We start from the raw sequence: 19,852 nt of genomic DNA on the forward strand, positions 1-19,852 counted from the left end.
CTATTAATATGTTCCTTAGCGTATCTGCTATCTTCAAAAAGATGTCTTGCATAAACTTTTGATCTTCTTCGTTAGGTGAATATACATTGAGTAGATTCCAAACCTCCGAATATATCTGACATTTTATCATTACATATCTCCCTGCTGGATCTATTATTTCCTCTTCTATTTTAAATGGCACATTTTTACTAATTAATATAGCTACTCCTCTTGCTTTTGAATTATACGATGCTGCTGTTACGTGTCCTACCCAATCTCTCTTTAATTTCTTGTGCTCCAATTCAGTTAAATGTGTTTCTTGCACAAATGCTATATCAATTTTTTCTTTTTTCAGTAAATTTAGCAGTTTCTTCCTTTTAATTTGGTTATGTATTCCATTAATATTTAAAGTCATATAGTTCAACGTAGCCATTTTATACTTTGTTTATCTTCCCTTTCCGTTTCTCCATCATTACCTTTCCTTCTTATCCATTTCTGTTTTCTTGTTTTGAACCCTTTATAAGACAACATTCCTAAAACATCAAACATTTTCCTTATTCTCCTATTTAAAACTTCTTTAGCCCCAATCTCCCCTCTCCCTCCTGATTTGTCCTTTATCCCTTGTCGGACAACCACATCTCCCCTCTCCATTTGGATTTGCGAATTCACTCGCAAGCGTCAGCTGATTTTGCAGTGACCGTAACTCCTCCCCACCCAGCCCCCCCAGAAAAGATTTCACTTTTCATATGTAACAATGGTCACTCTTTTAACTCCCACCTTATTCCCTCTATTCCATTTCCTTCCCTTATTAATTCTTGTCTATACTCTCTATATTTTCCTCTAAATACGGATACATTCATGTATGCACACTATACATATACACACATATATCTCTATACCCACATACATATAAATCGTGGTCATTTTTACTCTTATTACATGTCTTCATCTCTCTGTTTGTTTTGTAGTTGTTCTGCAAATTTCCTTGCTTCCTCTGGATCCGAGAATAGTTTTTTTCCATAAGATCGTTTTCGATGTATTGAACTCCTTCCTCTTCTTCAGGAGTTCAAAACTTATGTGTCTTTTTAGTTCGCAGTCTTTTGTACTCTCGTTACACGTCTTCATCTCTCAGTCTATTTTGTAATTGTTCTGCAAATTTTCGTGCTTCCTCTGGATCCGAGAATAGTCTGTTTTGCTGTCCTGGAATAAATATTTTCAATACCGCTGGATGCTTTAGTATAAATTTATACCCTTTCTTCCATAAAATCGCCTTTGCTGTATTGAACTCCTTTCTCTTCTTCAGGAGTTCAAAACTTATATCTGGATAAATGAAGATTTTTCGCCCTTTGTACTCCAGTGGCTTGTTGCCCTCTCTTACTTTTCCCATTGTTTTCTCCAGTACCTTTTTTCTTGTAGTATATCTTAGGAATTTTACTAAAATAGATCTTGGCTTTTGTTGTGGTTGTGGTTTAAAGGCCAATGCTCTATGTGCCCTTTCTATTTCCATTTCTTGCTGTAGTTCTGGACATCCTAGGATCCTAGGGATCCAATCTTTTATAAACTCTCTCATATTCTTGCCTTCTTCATCTTCCTTAAGGCCCACTGTCTTTATGTTATTTCTTCTGTTATAATTTTCCATTATATCTATTTTCTGAGCTAACAGCTCTTGTGTCTCTTTAACTGTTTTATTAGATTCCTCTAATTTCTTTTTTAAGTCCTCTACCTCCATTTCTACTGCTGCTTCTCGTTCTTCCACCTTGTCCATTCTTTTTCCCATTTCTGATATGGTCATATCTATTTTATTCATTTTCTCTTCTGTATTGTTTATTCTTCTTCTTAAATCATTAAATTCTTGCGCTTGCCATTCTTTCAATGACTCCATGTATTCTTTAATAAGAGAAAGTATATCCTTTGTCTTGCCTTTCCCTTCTTCTTCTATTTCACTGTACTCTTCCTCTTCCTCTTCTTCTTCCTCTGGGTTGGCCATCTGTTGTTTCTTTGTTGTCCTTTTCTTCTCTTCTTTCTTGTTTTCGTTGTCTTCTATGTTCTCTTGCTGCAGCTGTTCTGCAGCTGTCATTGCCGGCTGTGGAGATCGACTCCCCAGCTGGTCCCCCCTCCCATCGGTGTGTTTTTTTGCATGCGCGGTTGCGCACTTTTACTCGGCTCAACGAGCCATTTTTGTAGTCCACTTTCTACCGACCTGAGGGAGCGGTTTTCTCTCTCCACCGCGGGCTTCTTCGAACAGGTAAGGCCTTCTCCTTCTTCTTCCGTGGTCTTCTCTTCCTCTCTTCTTACCGTTGGTTTCGATTTTTCTTTTTTCATCGCCATCTTCTTTCCACCTTTATACTCACTTTACTTTAATTTTTATTTTTGTGCCTTTGTGTTTTCCTTTGTTTTTTCCGACTTTTCTGGAGAGGGCTGGAGTTCACCGTCCGGCTACTACTCCATCACGTGACTCCTCCCCAATGAATGTTGAGGATGGAGCGGAGACAATGCTGGTGGAAGCGTTCTAGGAGCCGTAGGTGATGCCGGTAGAGGACCCATGATTCAGAGCCGAACAGGAGTGTGGGTATGACAACGGCTCTGTATACGTTTATCTTTGCGGGGTTTTTCAGTTGGTTGTTTTTCCAGACTCTTTTGTGTAGTCTTCCAAAGGCGCTATTTGCCTTGGTGAGTCTGTTGTCTATCTCATTGTCGATCCTTGCATCTGATGAAATGGTGCAGCCGAGATAGGTAAACTGGTTGACCGTTTTGAATTTTGTGTGCCCGATGGAGATATTGGGGGGCTGGTAGTCATGGTGGGGAGCTGGCTAATGGAGGACCTCAGTTTTCTTCAGGCTGACTTCCAGGCCAAACATTTTGGCAGTTTCCGCAAAGCAGGACGTCACGCACTGAAGAGCTGGCTCTGAATGGGCAACTAAAGCGGCATCATCTGCAAAGAGTAGTTCACGGACAAGTTGCTCTTGTGTCTTGGTGTGAGCTTGCAGGCGCTTCAGATTGAAGAGACTGCCATCTGTGCAGTACCGGATGTAAACAGCATCTTCATTGTTGAGGTCTTTCATGGCTTGTTTCAGCATCATGCTGAAGAAGATTGAAAAGAGGGTTGGTGCGAGAACACAGTCTTGCTTCACGCCATTGTTAATGGAGAAGGGTTCAGAGAGCTCATTGCTGTATCTGACCCAACCTTGTTGGTTTTTGTGCAGTTGGATAACCATGTAGAGGAACTTTGGGGGGCATCTGAGGCGCTCTAGTATTTGCCAAAGCCCTTTTCTGCTCACGGTGTCGAAGGCTTTGGTGAGGTCAACAAAGGTGATGTAGAGTCCTTTGTTTTGTTCTCTGCACTTTTCTCGGAGCTGTCTGAGGGCAAAGACCATGTCAGTAGTTCCTCTGTTTGCGTGAAAGCCGCACTGTAATGCACTATGTAACATCATATGATGTCATATTGTGATATATTTTTCCCCTTATAACCGTATAACAATTACAGTATGGAAACAGGCCATCTCAGCCCCTCTAGTCCATATTGATTTAAGTGATCTCCTCTCATCCACTTACCTGCACTCTCCCCATAACCCTGCAATCCAAAATTGACCTTGCTTCAACCACCTCTTCTGGAAGGTCATTCCACTCAGCCACCACTCTCTGAGTGAAAAAGGCCACTCTCGTTACTTCTAAACTTTTGCCCGCTAACCCTTAACTCATGACCTCATTTCAATCTCACCTACCCTCAAGGGGATGAGCCTATTCACATCTACTCTATCTATCCCCCTCATAATTTTAAATACCTCTATCATCCCCCCTCAATCTTCTATGCTCCAATGAATAAAGACCCAGTCTATTCAATCTTTCTTTGTACTCTGTCTACTGCAATCCAGGCAAAATTTTAGTAAATCTTCTCTGCACTCTCTCTACCTTATTGATATCCTTCCTATAATTTGGGGACCCGATCTACACACAGTATTCCAAATTTGGCCTCACCAATGCCTTGAATATTCTCAACATCACTTCCCAACTCCTATATTCTATGCTTTGATTTATAAAGGCCAGCATTCCAAAAGCCTTCTTCACCACCCTATCCATGAGATTCCACTTTCAAAGAACAATGAACCATTATTCCAAGATATCTCTGTTCCTCTGCATTCCTAAATACCCTTCCCTGCACTGCATATGTCCTATTTTGATTATTCTTCCCAAAATCACCACATTTATTGGTATTAAACTCCATCTGCCATCTTTCAGCCCACTCTTCTAAGCAGTCCAAATCCTCTGCAGTCTCCGAAAATCATCTTCACTATCCACAACTGGCCCATTTTTGTATTGTTCGCATATTTACTAACTCAATTTACCACTGCAACATCCCAACAAAAAAAAGGGACCCAACACCGATTCCTGAGGCACACTGCTCGTCACCAGCCTCCATCCTGACAGACAGTTATCCACCATGACTCTCTGGCATCTACCTTCTAGCCACTGTTGAACCCATTTGACTATCTCAACATTAATACCTAGCTCCTGAATCTTCCTTACCAATATTTCACGTGGAGCCTTATCGAAGCCCTTACTGAAATCCATATAGACAACATCTACTGCTCTACCCTCATCAACCTTCCTAGTGACCTCCTCAAAAAATTCAACAAGATTTGTTAAAAGTGTTTTTGATCAGTCCCTGCCTCTTTAGATACCTATACATGTTATCTCTAAGAATAATTTCCATTAGTTTACAGACTACCGATGTCAAACTTATGGGACATAATTGCTGGGCCTACGCCTGGAGCCATTTTTAAACAGAGGAACCACATTTGCGATATGCCAATCATGCGGCACCATGCCCCCCTCCAGTGACTGTTAGAGCCTCCGCTATTTCCTCCCTAACTTCCCTCAAGGTCCTGGGGAAAATCCCATCAGGACCCGGGGACTTAACCACCACACCTCCTCTCTCCTAATCCCTACATTTTCCATAATTACTCCTTTTGCTTCTCTTATCCTACACAATTCCGTATCCTTTTCCCTCGTGAATACCGAAGAGAAGAAATTGTTCAATATCTCGCCCATCTCATTTGGCTCCGCACACAGTTGTCCGCTCTGATTCTCTAAGGGACCAATTTTATCCTTCACTCTCTATTTACATATTTGTAAAAACCTTTCAGATTTATTTTCAGTTTGCTATAACCACCTTGTACCTTCTTTTTGCTTTCCTAATTTCTCTCAAAATTCTTTTTACAATCCCTGCGCCCCTCCTCCTTCCCCTCTCCCACTACATTTTTCATTCAGCCAGATTTTCAACACTACTGAGAAAGGGCTCAGACTGTGGATGCTGTGCGACCTGTTGTGCTTCTCCAGCACTCAAAGTCCTGTACTTCATTACAGGGTCTGTAAATTGTCCTGTTTTACCCAAGCAACTCAACATTTGGGTGTCCTGCTCAGCAAAGTTTGGCTTTGCAGTTGGAGAGGTCAGTGTCCAGGTCTGAGTCTGGTGCTCCATTCTTCCCGTCTGGTGCCCAGACCTCTCCCAATTCCCGGGACGGAACCTCTGACACCAGTACCATCATTGTAAAGGAAGCGCCGTCCCTGTCCTTTCCACCACCCCCACTGTTCAGCCAGCATTCAAGTCGAGTCCCCAACAGGCTGAAGGTTCGTTGTTTTGCTTTTTGTTAAATGTTTTCCTGTGCTTAATAAATTAGTTGTGATCACTTTGCGGAGTTTTCTATCTCATTTAATTTCCTTCTGGATTTAAACCAACCTCCAGCCAAGATCCAGGGAGAGTACTTGAGAGAGAGTGGAGACCTCGGGTATTCCGGGATGGACCATTGACTTGTGACTCCAGGAAATGTGAGAGCAGAAGTGGGGTTTCCAACTTCCAGGACACACTGTTCAAAATAAAAGTAAAAGATTTGACAGTTTCCTCTCCCCACTCCTTCCCTGTTTGCTCTCTTTTCTCTTCCCCTATCCCTCAATCTCGGGAAAGGATCCTGACCCAAAACATTACCTATCTGCCCATTTACCCAAGGGATAAATCCAGGGTCTAATTGTTCAAATTTAGAGTCACATGAATCCCAAAAGGAAGTGATAGGTTGTTTAGAAACCAAATATCAATCTCATTCAAAGTATAAGAGACAGTACATGAGTGCAAAATCCAGTCATACAAAAGGATCAGTTGAAACAGGGCAAAGGCAGTAGGATTTGGGGTTTGTTCAGGAGTTTGATGACAGTGGGAAATAAACAGTCCTTGAATTTGGTGGTGTGTGATGTCATACTTCTTCGGAAGAGAATAAAACCGGGATGAGAACTAACAAACTCCTTATAAACAGCACCGTCTGTACTGGAGTGACACTCACAGCAACATGTGTTTTGGGACTGTGTTCCCCTAAGTGTGGTGCCCAGTGTAAAACCAAAGCCTCTGAATGTTTATCATTTCTCTCTTGCTGCTGTAATCTGTGCCTTGTGGCGCCACTTAATTCTTGAACCGTCATTCAAAGGTTCAGGTTCTTGCGAAATGGGGTCCAAGCAAGGGTCTGGTAGGGCGAGGCCGGGCGGTTTCTTTCTTCTCTGAGTCGGCAGGTTGACTTGCGTTTTCGAATACAGATAACAACATCTGAACTGAACTGTCAAATTATTAAACTTAAATGTTTGGAGTGAATTGTTAAATAATTAAACTTGGTGCTTGTACAACTCACAAACGACTACAGTGGTGACCTCAATGATTCAAAACAGCCTCTGTTGGATTGCAAAATGCTGGAAGGAGACAATTCAGTTTCACTCAAACTGTCCACCTTCTGGATATCACAACTGCAGGTATGGTTTGAACAAGCTGAAGCCCACTTCCACATATGCCAGATAATTGCTGACACCACAAAGTACTACTACGTGGTCAGTGTGCTGGACCAGGAAACTGCCGGGCGCATCATTGATTACCCTTACCAACCATTAACTGACAAGATGTACAAAGAGATCAAAACACTCAAGTATACATTTGGTCTCTCCCGCTGCGACAGGGTGGCAAAACTGCTGCACATGGATGGCCTAGGTGACCGCAAACTGTCTATGCTCATAAATAAAATGCTTGCCCTGATGGATGAACACTGGACCTGCCACCTCTTCCAAAATGGTTTCCTCGAGTAAATGCCTGAGGACATCTGCCTGCTCCTCTCAGATGATGATTTCACTGACCCCTGACGGTTGACATACTATGGCAAGCCAAAGAGCAGGGGGAAGCAACCATAAACGGGTGGTGGCTGTGCCTCGCCAGGTGATACAGACGGTCCAGCCTCCGTGGAAAGGGCAACAGCGATGTCAGCTTCAAACAGCGAGGGTGGCAGAACCCCACCACAGAGGGCTTCCACCATCACGACCAAACCCACCCTCACTTGACAATCTAACCACCACCATTACTCCAGTTGGGAGGGGGTCATCCGGAGGTTCAGGCTCTCGCGAGAGCAGGAGTCTGGGGCATGATGGGGTCCAGGCAGTGGACTGGCAGGGCGGTTTCTTTTCTTTGAGTTGGCAGGTGGAAAAAATGCACTGGTGGGAGTAGTCCACAGGTCACCAAATATATCATTAGAGTGGCACAGGCACTAGCTGATAACTTTCAGGCAGCTACATGCAGTTAGTCCTGGAGATAACATCACTCATAGGTCAAGAAAAAGGCAAAAATCTTCAGGTCATAGCCATTTTTATTCAATGTCCATCAGGATCCAGGTCAGACAGGGTCTGTCTGCACCACCAAGCCCAGCAAGTACAAAGGGGAAGTGACCAAGAAGATAAGATGAAAAATCTGATGAACTGGTGCAGTAGGCCGACTGGGGATTATACAAATACATGGCGAGCTGGAGCTACAAGGAATAACCCCATTGCAATAACAAGCTGGACCCCCAATCATCGAAACAACCTGCAAACTGGAGGGACAACACCTTATATTCCATCTCCACAGTCTCCAACCAGACAGCATGAACAATGACTTCCATTTCCGTTAGCCCCCTTTTCCAAATGTCTCTTTCCCCTCATCTCTCTGTCCCCTTTCCCACAGCTCCACAGCCCCTTCCATGCCTTCTCCTATTAGAGAGACATCCTCTCCCACATCACTTCTCAGCTTCTCCTCTCCCACCTGTATCCACCCATGTCCTTAGTGATCCTGTGCTGCTCTACCTGCCCCTTGCTCCTTTTTATTCGGATGACTGACTGCCTGTTTTTCCACATTCTTGATGAAGGGACCAAGGTGACCGCCTCTTACCTCCTGTGGCTGGTGTGCCCTGCTAAATTTCACTAGCACTCCTTGGCAATGCACCTTTTATTCTGTCCTGGCACACTCCAATCAGATGGCATCAATATCGACTTCTCCAGTTTGTTATCCCTCTGTTTCCACTCCTCCAGATCCCCACTTCCTTCTCCCATCAGGGAGCTACGCATCTTAATCCTCTTCCCCTATCACTTCTCAGCTTCTCTCTCTCTTCTACCATTCCACCAGTATCCATCTGCAAGCTTGCGCTCCCCCCATTCCTTCTCTCACCTTTTTATTCGGATGTTGGTCTAATTTCCAGCATTCCTGGAAAGGTGGACACCCAAATTGTCAACTGCCTTTTACTGTCTTTGGATGCTGAGTGACCTTCTGAATTTCTCCAGTACTTCTCTCCTGCATTAGATCCCAGCATCTGCACACCCTAATCATCTGAAAATCCAGAGATTGCAGCATCTAGTTATAAACTTAATGAATTGCAAACACTAAAGGGGACTTGTACAGCTAAGTCTTGTCCAGCAGTAAATGATGCTGATGTCTCCTGGCTGGTTTATGTCATCACAAAAGCCCAGCTGCACAGGCACCAGGTCAGAGGCCACCACCACAGTCATCCCAGCAGCAACACACAAAATGCTGGAGCAACTCAGCAGGTCGGACAGCATCCATGGAAGGCAATAGATGGCAGGAACCCCACACTCAGAATAGCAGGGAAAGAGGGTGAAAGCCAAATAATAGAGTGGGGAGAGTGAGACGGCGAGGACCACAGGGGACAAGGAAAATCCCCATCAATGCAACAAACCTTTACCTGTGGCATCTGAAACATCAACCCTTCAGCCCAAGTGTCTGTACTGAACAGGATGCCCAAGTTAAACTGCTGCCTGCACGTGATCCACTTCCCTCCATATTCATGGGTCTGTCAAGAACCAACTGCATCTGGGAGCCTGTACCAGGTGCTCACTGCTCTCTGGGTAAAATATTTGCCCCAAACATCCGCCCACCTCCCCTACTCCTTAAATACATTCCCATTAGCATGTGATCCTTTTAACAGAGAGGAAATTTGCTGACTATCCATCTTGAACACTTTCTCTCCCCATGTGACCTCATTGGTGTTCCGAGAGACCAGGGAGCTGAGGAAACCACTTCCTGAACAGGGAGCAGATGAACAGTCTCCCTGGTGCAAATTCACCGGTAATCCTGCAGAGATGAAGAATTGGTGAGTTTCTTTCCGCACTTGCTGAGAGGGAATGGTTTCTCCCTGGTGTGAACTCTCTGGTGCCTCTGCAGGTTGAAGGACTGAGTAAATCCGATCCCACACAGGGAGCAGGTGAACGGTTTTTCCCTGGTGTGAACACGTTGGTGCGTCTGCAGGCTGGAGGGCTGAGAGAACCCCTTCCCGCACAGGGAGCACATAAACGGTTTCTCACCAGTGTGAACCCGCTGGTGTACCTGCAAGCCAGATTGCCGAGAGAACCCCTTCCCACATAGAGAGCAGGTGAATGGTTTCTCCCCAGTGTGAACATTATAGTGCCTCAGTAGGGCAGAGGACTGAGTGAATCCAATCCCACACAGGGAGCAGATGAACGGTTTCTCCTCAGTGTGGACCCGCTGGTGTGCTCGCAGGCTGGAGGGCTGGGAGAACCCCTTCCTGCACAGGGAGCAGGTGAACGGTTTCTCCCCGGTGTGAACCCGCTGATGTGCCTGTAGGCCGGAGGGCCGAGAGAACCCCTTCTTGCACAGGGAACAGGTGAACGGTTTCTCCCCAGTGTGAATTCTCCAGTGAGCCTGCAGAGAAGAGGAATGGGGGAACCCTTTTCCGCATTCTCTGCAAGAGAACGGTTTCTTCCCAGTGTGAACACTCTGGTGCCTCAGCAGGGTGGAGGACTGAGTGAATCTGATCCCACATAAGGAGCAGGTGAATGGTTTCTCCCCAGTATGAACCCGCTGGTGTGCCCGCAGGTTGGAGGGATGGGAGAATCCCTTCCTGCACAGAGCACAACTGAACGGTTTCTCCCCGGTGTGAACCCTCTGGTGTGCCTGCAGGCTTGAGGGCTGAGAGAACCCCTTTCCACATAGGGAGCAAGTGAATGGTTTCTCCCCAGTGTGAGCCCGTTGATGTGCCTGCAGGCCATAGCGTCGAGAGAATCCCTTCCTGCACAGGGAGCAGGTGAACGGTTTCTCTCCAGTGTGAACCCACTGGTGTTGTAGCAGGTCCGAGGATCGAGAGAACCCCTTCCCACACATACTGCATTTAAAACCTCTCTTCCCGGTGTGCATGTTCTGGTGCTGCAGGAGGCTGGAGGTCTGGGTGAACCCCTTCCCACACACGCAGCAGGTGAACGGACTTTCCCCAGGGGGAACACACCTGCGCTCCTCCAGGTCCTTGGAGATTTGAAAGCTCTTTCCACAGTCAGAGCAGGGGAATGGACTCCCCCTAGAGGGGACACACTGGTGTTGCAGCTGTGCTTCGGAGCTGGCAAACCCCTCCCCACGAATGGAACAGGGGAACAGTCTCTCTCCAGTGAGAGCACAGTGTTGCGACTCCAGCAAGTCTGCAGAAAGCCCCTCCTCACCACACGCTTCACTTTGGAGTGTTTTATCTGCTGTATCATTGGTCACTTGACCCTGAATTTTGGCCAATCGGCTGAAGTCCAGTTCATGCACTCAACAAGTGTAGGGTTCCTCCATGCAGTGATCCACTCACTCCTAATCCACCAGTCCTGAGCAATCCAGTCGGCATGTCAGGCCACAACGTGCCATTGTCTGTAGCTTCCTGTCTGGAAATGAACTCCTTTCATAACCCTGTGAAGAGAAGATGATAGAGCGAGAGGGTGTAAGGCATTCTCTGCAGCCAATGTTCCAGGACAGCACACCCTGGACTCATGGCCAGCAACATGACAATCCATGGAAGTGTCCTGAATTGTGAGGAGGATCATCATGGATCGGTAGACACATGGTGGATGAAATATATCACAGAGAAACAAGTGTAATACATTTTGATGGAAAGGAGAAGGAACTTATGATGCTCCCATGATTTATATGGGCTCTAGTTCTGTGAACCACATTTTTGTAAACACGTGATGATCTGAGGGAGAGAGCAGGAATTATTTCATATTTTTATGGTAGCTTTTGTCAGAGATCGATGACTGCATCATTACCCAGAATCCTCAACAGTCCAGAAACCTCTCTGTCCAACGAGCCTCAAAAACTTAAGTTGCATCCACGTCAACTTTCCAATGTACTGTCAAAAGGATCACCAACTTCCAACCAATCGCAACCACCCAACCCACCAACAGTTGAATTAGAGATCTGTTACTCAACCGCTATCTTCCCACATGACGCCATCCAAGTGTCAATCACGTTCTCTCACAAGTGCGCATGGGACTCCTTGAGCTGCAATGGTTGGAGATTTGGACAGAGGGTTTCTTTTCAAAGACTTTGCTGATGGCATTCAAGAGCTAAGTAATGCCAGAGTCTGGATAATAGGGGCATTGATGGGCAAAGTACGGGGAGAGTTCAGAACGGGGGAGGGAGGAATTGGTCAGCGTGGACTGGGAACGCAAAACAGTTGAAGAACAGTGGAAGACTTTCAAAAAGATTTTTCACAGTGCTCAACAAAAATATATCCCTGTTAAAATAAGGGCAGTAAGAGAGGGAAGAGCCAGTCTTGGCTAACTAAGGAAATAAAGGAAAGTTTAAAATTAAAAGCTCGTGTATAAAGTTACTAAGAGAAGTGGGAAACTGAAGGATTTGGAAAACTTTAAAAAGCAATAAAGGACAACTAAATGGGAAATAAGGAAAGGGAAGAAGAATTATGAAGGTTAATTAGCACAAAATATAAAAACAGAGCAAAAAATTTTTATTAACATATAAAACGAAGGAGAGTGACTTGGAAGATGAGAAAGGGAGACTGACTTTGAGTAATGAGGAAATGGCCGAGGCATTGAACAAATATTTTGTGCCAGTCTTCATGTTGGAAGACATGTCCACCATGCAAAAGAGTGGTGATAGAGATGTGAAGGGAGGCGAGGGCCTCGATAAAATAATTGTTATAAAAGAGATAGTGATGAGCAAACTAATGGGACTGAAGGTGGACAAATCCCTTGGTCCTGATGGGATGCATCCCAGGGTACCGAGAGAAATGGTGGGAGTTATAGTCGATGCATTGGTAGTCATTTACCAAAATTCTTTGGACTCTGGGCAGGTCCCAGCGGATTGGAAGATAGCAAATGTCACACCACTTTTTAAGAACGTATGTAGGCAGAAGACGGGTAACTATTGACCAGTTAGCTTAACATCTGTAGATGGGAAAATGCTTGAAGCTGTCATTAAGGATGAAATAGTGAGACATTTAGAATGAGGGGTTCCATCATGGATTCAGAAAGGACAGTTCTTGTTTGACAAATTTGCTGGAGTTTTTTGAGGATATAATGGGTGCGGTAGATAGAAGAGAATAGGCTGATGTTGTATATTTGGATTTCTAGAAGGCTTTTGATTAGGTGCCACACAAGAGACTTATCAATAAGATACAGATGAATGGAGTTGGGGGAGGTATATTGGCATGGATTGAGGACTGGTTAACTGACAGAAGGCAGAGAGTTGGGATAAATGGGTGTTTTTTTGCTTGCCAGACAATGCTGCAGGGGTTGGTGCTGGGCCCACAGCTGTTCACCATTTACATTGGAAGAGGGGACGGAGTGTAGTGCAGCCAAGTTTGTGGATGAAACTAATTTGAGTGGAAAAGCAAATTGTACAGAGGATGTGGAGAGGCTGCAGAAAGATATAGTTAAGTTAGGTGAATGGGCAAAGATCTGGCAGATGGAGTACAATGTTAGTAAATGCGAGGTCATCCACTTTGGCAAGAAAAATAGAAGACCAGATTATTTCTTAAATGGTGAAAAACTGCAGCAGCATACAGAAGGACTTGGGAGGGATTGTGCATAAATTGCAAAAAGTTGGGTTGCAGGTAGAACAGGTTATTAAGAAGATAAATGGAATGTTGGCCTTCATCGCGAGAGGAATTGAATTCAAGAGCAGGAAGGCCATGCGGCAAATGTACAAGGTACTGGTGAGGCTGCACCTGGAGCACTATGTGCAGTTCTGGTCTCCATACTTGAGGACTGCCTAGGAGGCAGTCCAGAGGAGGTTCATCAGGTTGATCCTGGAGATGAGGGGGTTGACCTATGAGGAGAGACTAAATCGCCCAGGATTATACTCACTCGAATTCAGAAGAATTGACTTGTTATGTGCAGGGTTTCATTATTCCAAAGGAAATGGGCCAATGACAATTTTTCTCAAGCAAAATATTTCAGTAACAATTGGATTTAGAGCAGTGGTTCTCAACCTTCCCTTCCCACTCACATACCACCTTAAGCAATCACAAAGCACCAATGGCATGGGGATTACTTAAAGTAGAGTGAAAGTGGAAAGAAAAAGGTTGAGAAGCACTGGGATATGGGGAAAAGGCAGGTGGGTGGAATTGAGCCAATGATCAGATCAGCCATGATCTTATTGAATGGCGGAGCAGGCTCAATGGGCCAGATGGCCGACTCCTGCTCCTATTTTTTATGTTCTTATTATGAGGGGGATAGACAGATTAAATGTAGATTTTTTTACACCGAGGGTAAGTGAGATACAATCAGTAGGCATGGTTTAAAGAGTGAATGGGGAAAGGTTTAGGGAGAAACCACACAGGGTGGTGGGGATATGGAATGAGCTTCCAGCTGAAATGGTGAATGTGGACTCAGTTTTAACATGTAAGAGAAATTTGGACAGGTACATGATTGGGAGAGGTTTGGAGGGCTATGGACTAGGTGCAGGTCAGTGGAACTAGGCAAAAAAAAAAGGTTTGGTACAGACTAGAAGGACCGAAGAGGGCTGTTTCTGTGCTGTAATATTCTATGATTCTGTGGTTTGTGTGCTCTTTCCCCTGTCCTTCTCACATCACTCTGTTCTCACTTGGCTCCTGGACACAACTGGATTCCCACTGCAGACTTTGCAAAAGAAGTGAAACACAAAAGTCTGCAGACCCCGTGATTGTTGTAAAAACACATAAATGCTGGAGGAACTGAGTAGGTCTTGCAGAGACTAGGGGAGGTAGAGATAGATAACTGATGATTCAGGCCTGAGCTTTGCTTTAAATTAGGAGTTAAAAACAGGCAGGCTCCTGAATGAAAAGGCTGGAAGCAGAGAAGAAACGGCAAGGGAGACATAGGCCAAAAGACAAAATGTGTTATTAGGATAAGGATAGGGGGACAGGGCAGTGGAAAGATGGGAATTGATTGGGGGAGAGGGGTGGCTGGGTTCTGTGAAAGCCACACTGGAGGGAGGGGGAGAGGAGAGCAGACATAGATGATGGGATTTGTGGTGCTAACAGAAAACAAAGTCGTCAATGCTAATGCCATTCGATTGGAGGTTCCTATTGGGGCCATGTGCAAATTGGAGGAACAACAACTCATATTCCGTCTTCCAATGCACCTTCCAACCTGATGGCATTAACGTTGACTCAGGAGTCAAACTCTAGACTTACTCAAATTCACCAACTCCCACAGCTTTCTCGACTACACCTCTTCACACCCTGTCCTCTGTAAGGATTACATTCCTTTCAATTCCTCTTTCTCCACCCCATCTATTCCCAGGATGAGGTCTTCCATGCATGATCAGATTTCAAATTTATTGTCAGAGGACATACATGACATCACTTACAACTCAAATTCTTTTTCCTGTGGGTGAGGCAGAATTACTGAAAATGATTCCATAAATGAGTCTCTGATTTGAGTTTGTCATTGAGGAGTCTGATGGTGGAGGGGTAGCAGCTGTTCCTGAACCTGGTGGTTTGAGTCTTGTGGCACCTGTACCTCTTTTCTGTTGGTAGCAGCGAGAATAGAGCTTGTGCTGGGTGATGTAGATCCTTGATCATTGCTGCTACTCTGATACCAGCGTTCCCTGTAGATGTTCTCAATGGTGGGGAAGGTTTTGCTTATGACGTCCTGGGCTGTGCCCACTACCTTTTGGAAGGCCTTTATGCTCGGATATTGGTGTCCCCATACCAGACTGTGATGCAGCAGGTCAGCACACTTTCCACCACTCCCCTGTAGAAATTTGCTAGGGTTTCTGATTTTATACCAAACCTTACAAAGTCATGAGGAAGTAGAGGCGCTGATAGGAAGTAGAGGCTCTGATGTGCTCCCTTCGAGACCATTAGTGTGTTGGGTGCAGGAAGATGCTTCCGAGATAGTGACTCCCAAGAACTTAAATTTGCTCCACCTCTGATCCCCCAACGATGACTGGATCGTACACCTCTGGTTTTCCCTGCCTGAAATCAACAATCCGGTCCCTGCTTTTGGTGACATTGTGTGCAAGGTTTTGGATGGTGCACCATTTGGCTAAGTTTTCAATCTTCCTCCTTTATGCCGATTCATCCCCCCTTTTCATACAACCCCACTATCGTGGAATCATCAGCGAATTTGTAGATAGTATTGTTGTCGTACTGTGCTACACAGGTGCCCATGGTGCTCCGGTATTGATGGAGATTTGGGAGGAGGTGTTCTTACTAATCCTCACTGATAATGGTCTGGAGTTGAGAAAACCCAGGATCCAATTATACAATGGGGTGCAGAGTCCCAGGTCTTGGAGTTGGATGGTCAATTTTGATCATACAGGATGGCCTCTTTCAAAATGCCTAGCTTCCCCTCTTCCATCATCAACTTAGCCTCATCCACATATTCTCCATTATGTACACATCTTCCCTTGTCCCCTACTCCCCACACGCAAAATCTGCCCTGGTCCCCTTGTCTTCATCTACCACACCACCAAAATCCCTTGTTGGATGAAGGAGTTGCTAGGTCCTGGATACCGTCTTCTACTTCAGGTTTCAAAAGGTACTGGAGTATAGATGGAACGACACAATCATCACGCAAGGCAATTTCAATAGGGGAACAAGTCATCAGTCCTTCCTGTAGTCTGGACACTTCCCAAAGGTCTGGTACCAGCACTCTCATTATCAAGGTCCAAGATGCATGATGTATCAATGGGCCACTTATTGTCTCAGTATGGGACCAGTACAGTGGGTATCCTTCTTCAAACTGCTGTCACTGTTATAAGAGTGGGCCTGCCTTCTGGGATAATAGGTATGCTAAATAACCTGGGTTTATCAGTTGGTATAGCCTCCTTTACGTCAAGGGTTACATTGGGAACCACCAGCCCAGACTGTCACCATAGAAATGATGATAATCACCACCCTCGGAAGTAGAGGATTATTATCATAATCTCATGGGTCTCACCCAGATGCAAGTGGTAATCAACATTTTCTTGAGAACATCCCATGGGGTCATAGCATAGGGGGCTCCAAAATCTAGAGAGGAAAGATTAATTGACCAGCATTGTGGTGAATGGAACAAGGGGGATTATCTTACATCTATGGGGCACAGGATAATGCTATTGTCAGTGCACTGTGCTTCCACTTAGAGGGGACATAATAGGTCCCTCCTTGCCAAGTTACACCCTAAGCCTCTTGTCCTCGTAAACAGGATCTTACAGCTTCACTTGTGGTGCTTCACCCAGAGTGGTTGAGACTGTTGGTAAACACGAACATTCCTGAAACAACATTGTCTCTTCAGTTAACGTTAACCCATGTTTCCCCACTGTTTCCTGATCTAGAATGGAAGTCATTACCCCTGAATCAATCAGATAAAGGAAAGAGATTGCTTCAACTATCATAGATTCTGTGGGCTCATCCTGGGTTGGCGGATAAGGATCAGCAAATTTTGGGATAGTCACTGGGTGAAAGGGTTTGTCATGGAGAACAGGGTGCATCAGGGGTTTGATCCTCTCATCTGCCCGTGCTACTGCAGGCATTCTCTACTCCAATATCCTGGTTGTCCACAGGGAAAGCAAGATTCCCACGAGGCAGGTGCACTGACCACTGTCATTGTTGTGGGCCCGCGCTTGTTCCCTCATTAGCTTGTGGAAATGGTGGCCATGGTACCATGGGGGTCTGTGGGCAGGAAACTAAATCCTAAATCCTGGCCTTGATCCATATGGATTAGGCTCACAAAGGTTCGGACATTCCGGGAATTATTCCCAGTGCCTGTCGACCAGTTCCGGAGAAGTGACCAAGGGAGGGGTTTGGTTTTTGGTTGGGCACCAGGGGATTGAACGTATTATTGTTAACAGAGCAGAGTCTGAATTTGGCACCTTGGGCCCCAGCAATAGGTAAGTGCTCGCTGCTTATGGCTTTAGTCATTGCCAGCCAATCCATATTATTAGTTCTGATCATGTCCCAGAGTTTCAGTGCATGCACTAAAGTAACAAGGCATTGAATTGAGGTGACAGATTTCCTGCATTAAATGCTGTGTAATAGTGTAAGTTGCAAGCAGCTAGACCAACATTGTGGTGAATGGAACAAGGGGGGGGATTATCTTACTTCTATGGGGCACAGGGTAATAGTATTAGTAACAGGATGAGTAACAGCCAGCTTCAAGGTTGTGGCCAGCTTTCTGCGTATTTAATATAAACAATCAGTTTGAATTTTCCTTTGTCCTGTGAAGATTGAAATATTTGAGTCTGTGCAAATATTTATACTGAACATTTTAATCATTTTAATTGTTTATCATTGTTTTATTTGTATAGGAAATAGTAGTAACTGAGACACAAGGTTTTAATAAACTGAAAACCTCAATGCAACTTTAGTACAGACTTTGAACGAGTCATAAACAATGACACTCAAGTCTTTCCAAGATAGCTACTCAAATGCAATTGGTTCAGGACATTACATCTTGCTTGTGCTTGGAGAAAATTGGATACAACATTAAAGAGATCAAGATTGAATTTGACAAGAAATGGGCCCCATTTATGGACCATTGTCATAATTTGAATATATAGGCAGGATGCTCTGGGGGTTTCCTGTTCGATGTCTGGGAGCAGAGACTCGATTCTCTACATATCATTGACTGGTGATCGTGTTTAGTGGGTGGGTAGGATTAGAATGTTTTTTTTTCTTTTTCTTTTTTTAATTTTCCATTATAAGTAGAAGAGACTAATTAAATTAGTAATATTAGAATTTGAGGTAAAGTTTTCATCAGGGAATTTCCATTTTATTTGGGCATTGTTGTTAAGCCAATATATAAATCACATGATTCATATTCCATATTATATTATATAAAACTTTTGTAACTAATATGTAGACAATGTATAATGTAATATTTCTCTCTACCAAATTAATTAAAAATATTTTAAAAAGAAAAAGGAAAATGGAGCATATTTTGTCTGTGTAAAGAACACATCAGCAAAATCTGCAATAAGCGACTCAGCTGTGACAACATGTAGTCAAAAAACATGCGAAAATATTACACATCTTCCAGGAAAAGAAGAATACGGAAAAAGAACAAACGACAAGAAAAGTAGCAGATGAAAACCGAGCTAAAGCCTCAGTATTTGTCTTACTGAGGCCGGTGAAAATAACTGCAAACTTTTGATAGTACCTGTGCAGGTCAAGGCCAAGAAAGGAAGTGCAATAGGGTATGTACTGATGAATTTCTTGACCCAGATAGCTCTGCATCATTTTGCACTGTGGGGCTAATGAATAAGTTTAATCTTCAAGGAACTATTCCAGAGATTCTATTGAGAATTATAGGTCAAGTTAAACACATTTTGAAACCAATGTTGTTTTGGACCTAGAGATTGCTGAACTCCCAGGCGTATACCACTCAGAAGATTAGGCCTATGCATAAGGAAACATCCCACATCAAAACGACATTGAATTGTGGATGCATTTGAAAAATGTTCATTTACATGATATCAACTCTGAGATCAATTTGCTGATTGGTTCAAATGAACCAAAGACTCTGGAACCATTAGATAAGGAGTGAGGGAAATGGACCTTACGCTATCATAACTATGCTTGGCTGGATGATTAATTGACCATTAGGAGAAAGAAGAGGTTCAGAATCAATTGGTTATGTGTCAACAAGATATCGATTGTGAAGCTTGATAAACTGGAAGCAACAGTTCAAGACTGACTCCTGAGTGCATTTAGGGATGACCAAGAACCTTCAAAGGAAGACCAACAGTTCTTGGAATTTGGGTCAAAATTTGCCAAGCTAGTTAATGATCATTATTGCATTGGATTACCTTTGAAGGAGATATGTATCCCTGATAATAGAAGTGTTATTGAATTTAAAAAGATTCTTAAGAAAGATTCTTCCTTTCATTTAGACTACACCCAATGAGTGTCTGATATGATCTCCAAAGGACATGCAGAGAAAGTATCAGATTATATTTTGGAACAAAGTGCTGGCAAAAAAAATGGTATTATCACACCAAGGAGTTTTAAATCACAGAAGGAAAAACTTTGAGTGGTGTTTGATTGTGGAGCAACCTTTCAGGGAGTTTCTCTAAACTCTTGACTCTTACAGGGTCCTAATTTGACCAGTACGTTGATAGGAGTCTTAATGAGATTCCGTAAAGAACCTGTCATCATCACTGCAGACATTGAAGCAATGAGGACCGTGACTTGTTAAGATTCCTTTGGTGGCCTGATAGAGATTACAGCCAGAACATGATGGAGTACAAAATGACAGGGCGTACACTTGGAGCAATTTCATCATGTAAGTTGTGCAAATTTTGCCCTTAGAAAATGTGCTGAGGACA

At 44.1% G+C, this 19,852-nt stretch overlaps 1 protein-coding gene across 1 annotated transcript; it reads right to left on the reverse strand.

Annotated features, from left to right (window-relative positions):
- Nucleotides 1-5,673: 5,673 nt before the first annotated feature.
- Nucleotides 5,674-11,142, reverse strand: LOC138756749 (zinc finger protein 227-like). The gene is made up of 4 exons (XM_069923134.1): nucleotides 11,077-11,142; nucleotides 10,957-11,005; nucleotides 8,480-10,866; nucleotides 5,674-5,843 (listed from the first exon to the last, which is right to left on the reverse strand). Exons 1-3 carry the CDS (start codon nucleotides 11,140-11,142, stop codon nucleotides 9,389-9,391), a joined length of 1,593 nt encoding a protein of 530 aa, XP_069779235.1. The 3' UTR covers nucleotides 5,674-5,843; nucleotides 8,480-9,388.
- Nucleotides 11,143-19,852: the final 8,710 nt, after the last annotated feature.

Source organism: Narcine bancroftii, chromosome 3 (assembly GCF_036971445.1).
Source record: "Narcine bancroftii isolate sNarBan1 chromosome 3, sNarBan1.hap1, whole genome shotgun sequence".
Lineage (NCBI taxonomy): Eukaryota > Metazoa > Chordata > Chondrichthyes > Torpediniformes > Narcinidae > Narcine > Narcine bancroftii.

Coding starts and splice junctions, on each gene's coding strand:
- LOC138756749 (XM_069923134.1), bottom strand. CDS start 11,142: ATGATGATCCTCCTCACAATTCAGGACACTTCCATGGATTGTCATGTT. Junction 11,006..11,076: donor TTGCTGGCCATGAGTCCAGG/GTGTGCTGTCCT, acceptor TTCTCTTCACAG/GGTTATGAAAGGAGTTCATT. Junction 10,867..10,956: donor GAAGCTACAGACAATGGCAC/GTTGTGGCCTGA, acceptor ACACTTGTTGAG/TGCATGAACTGGACTTCAGC.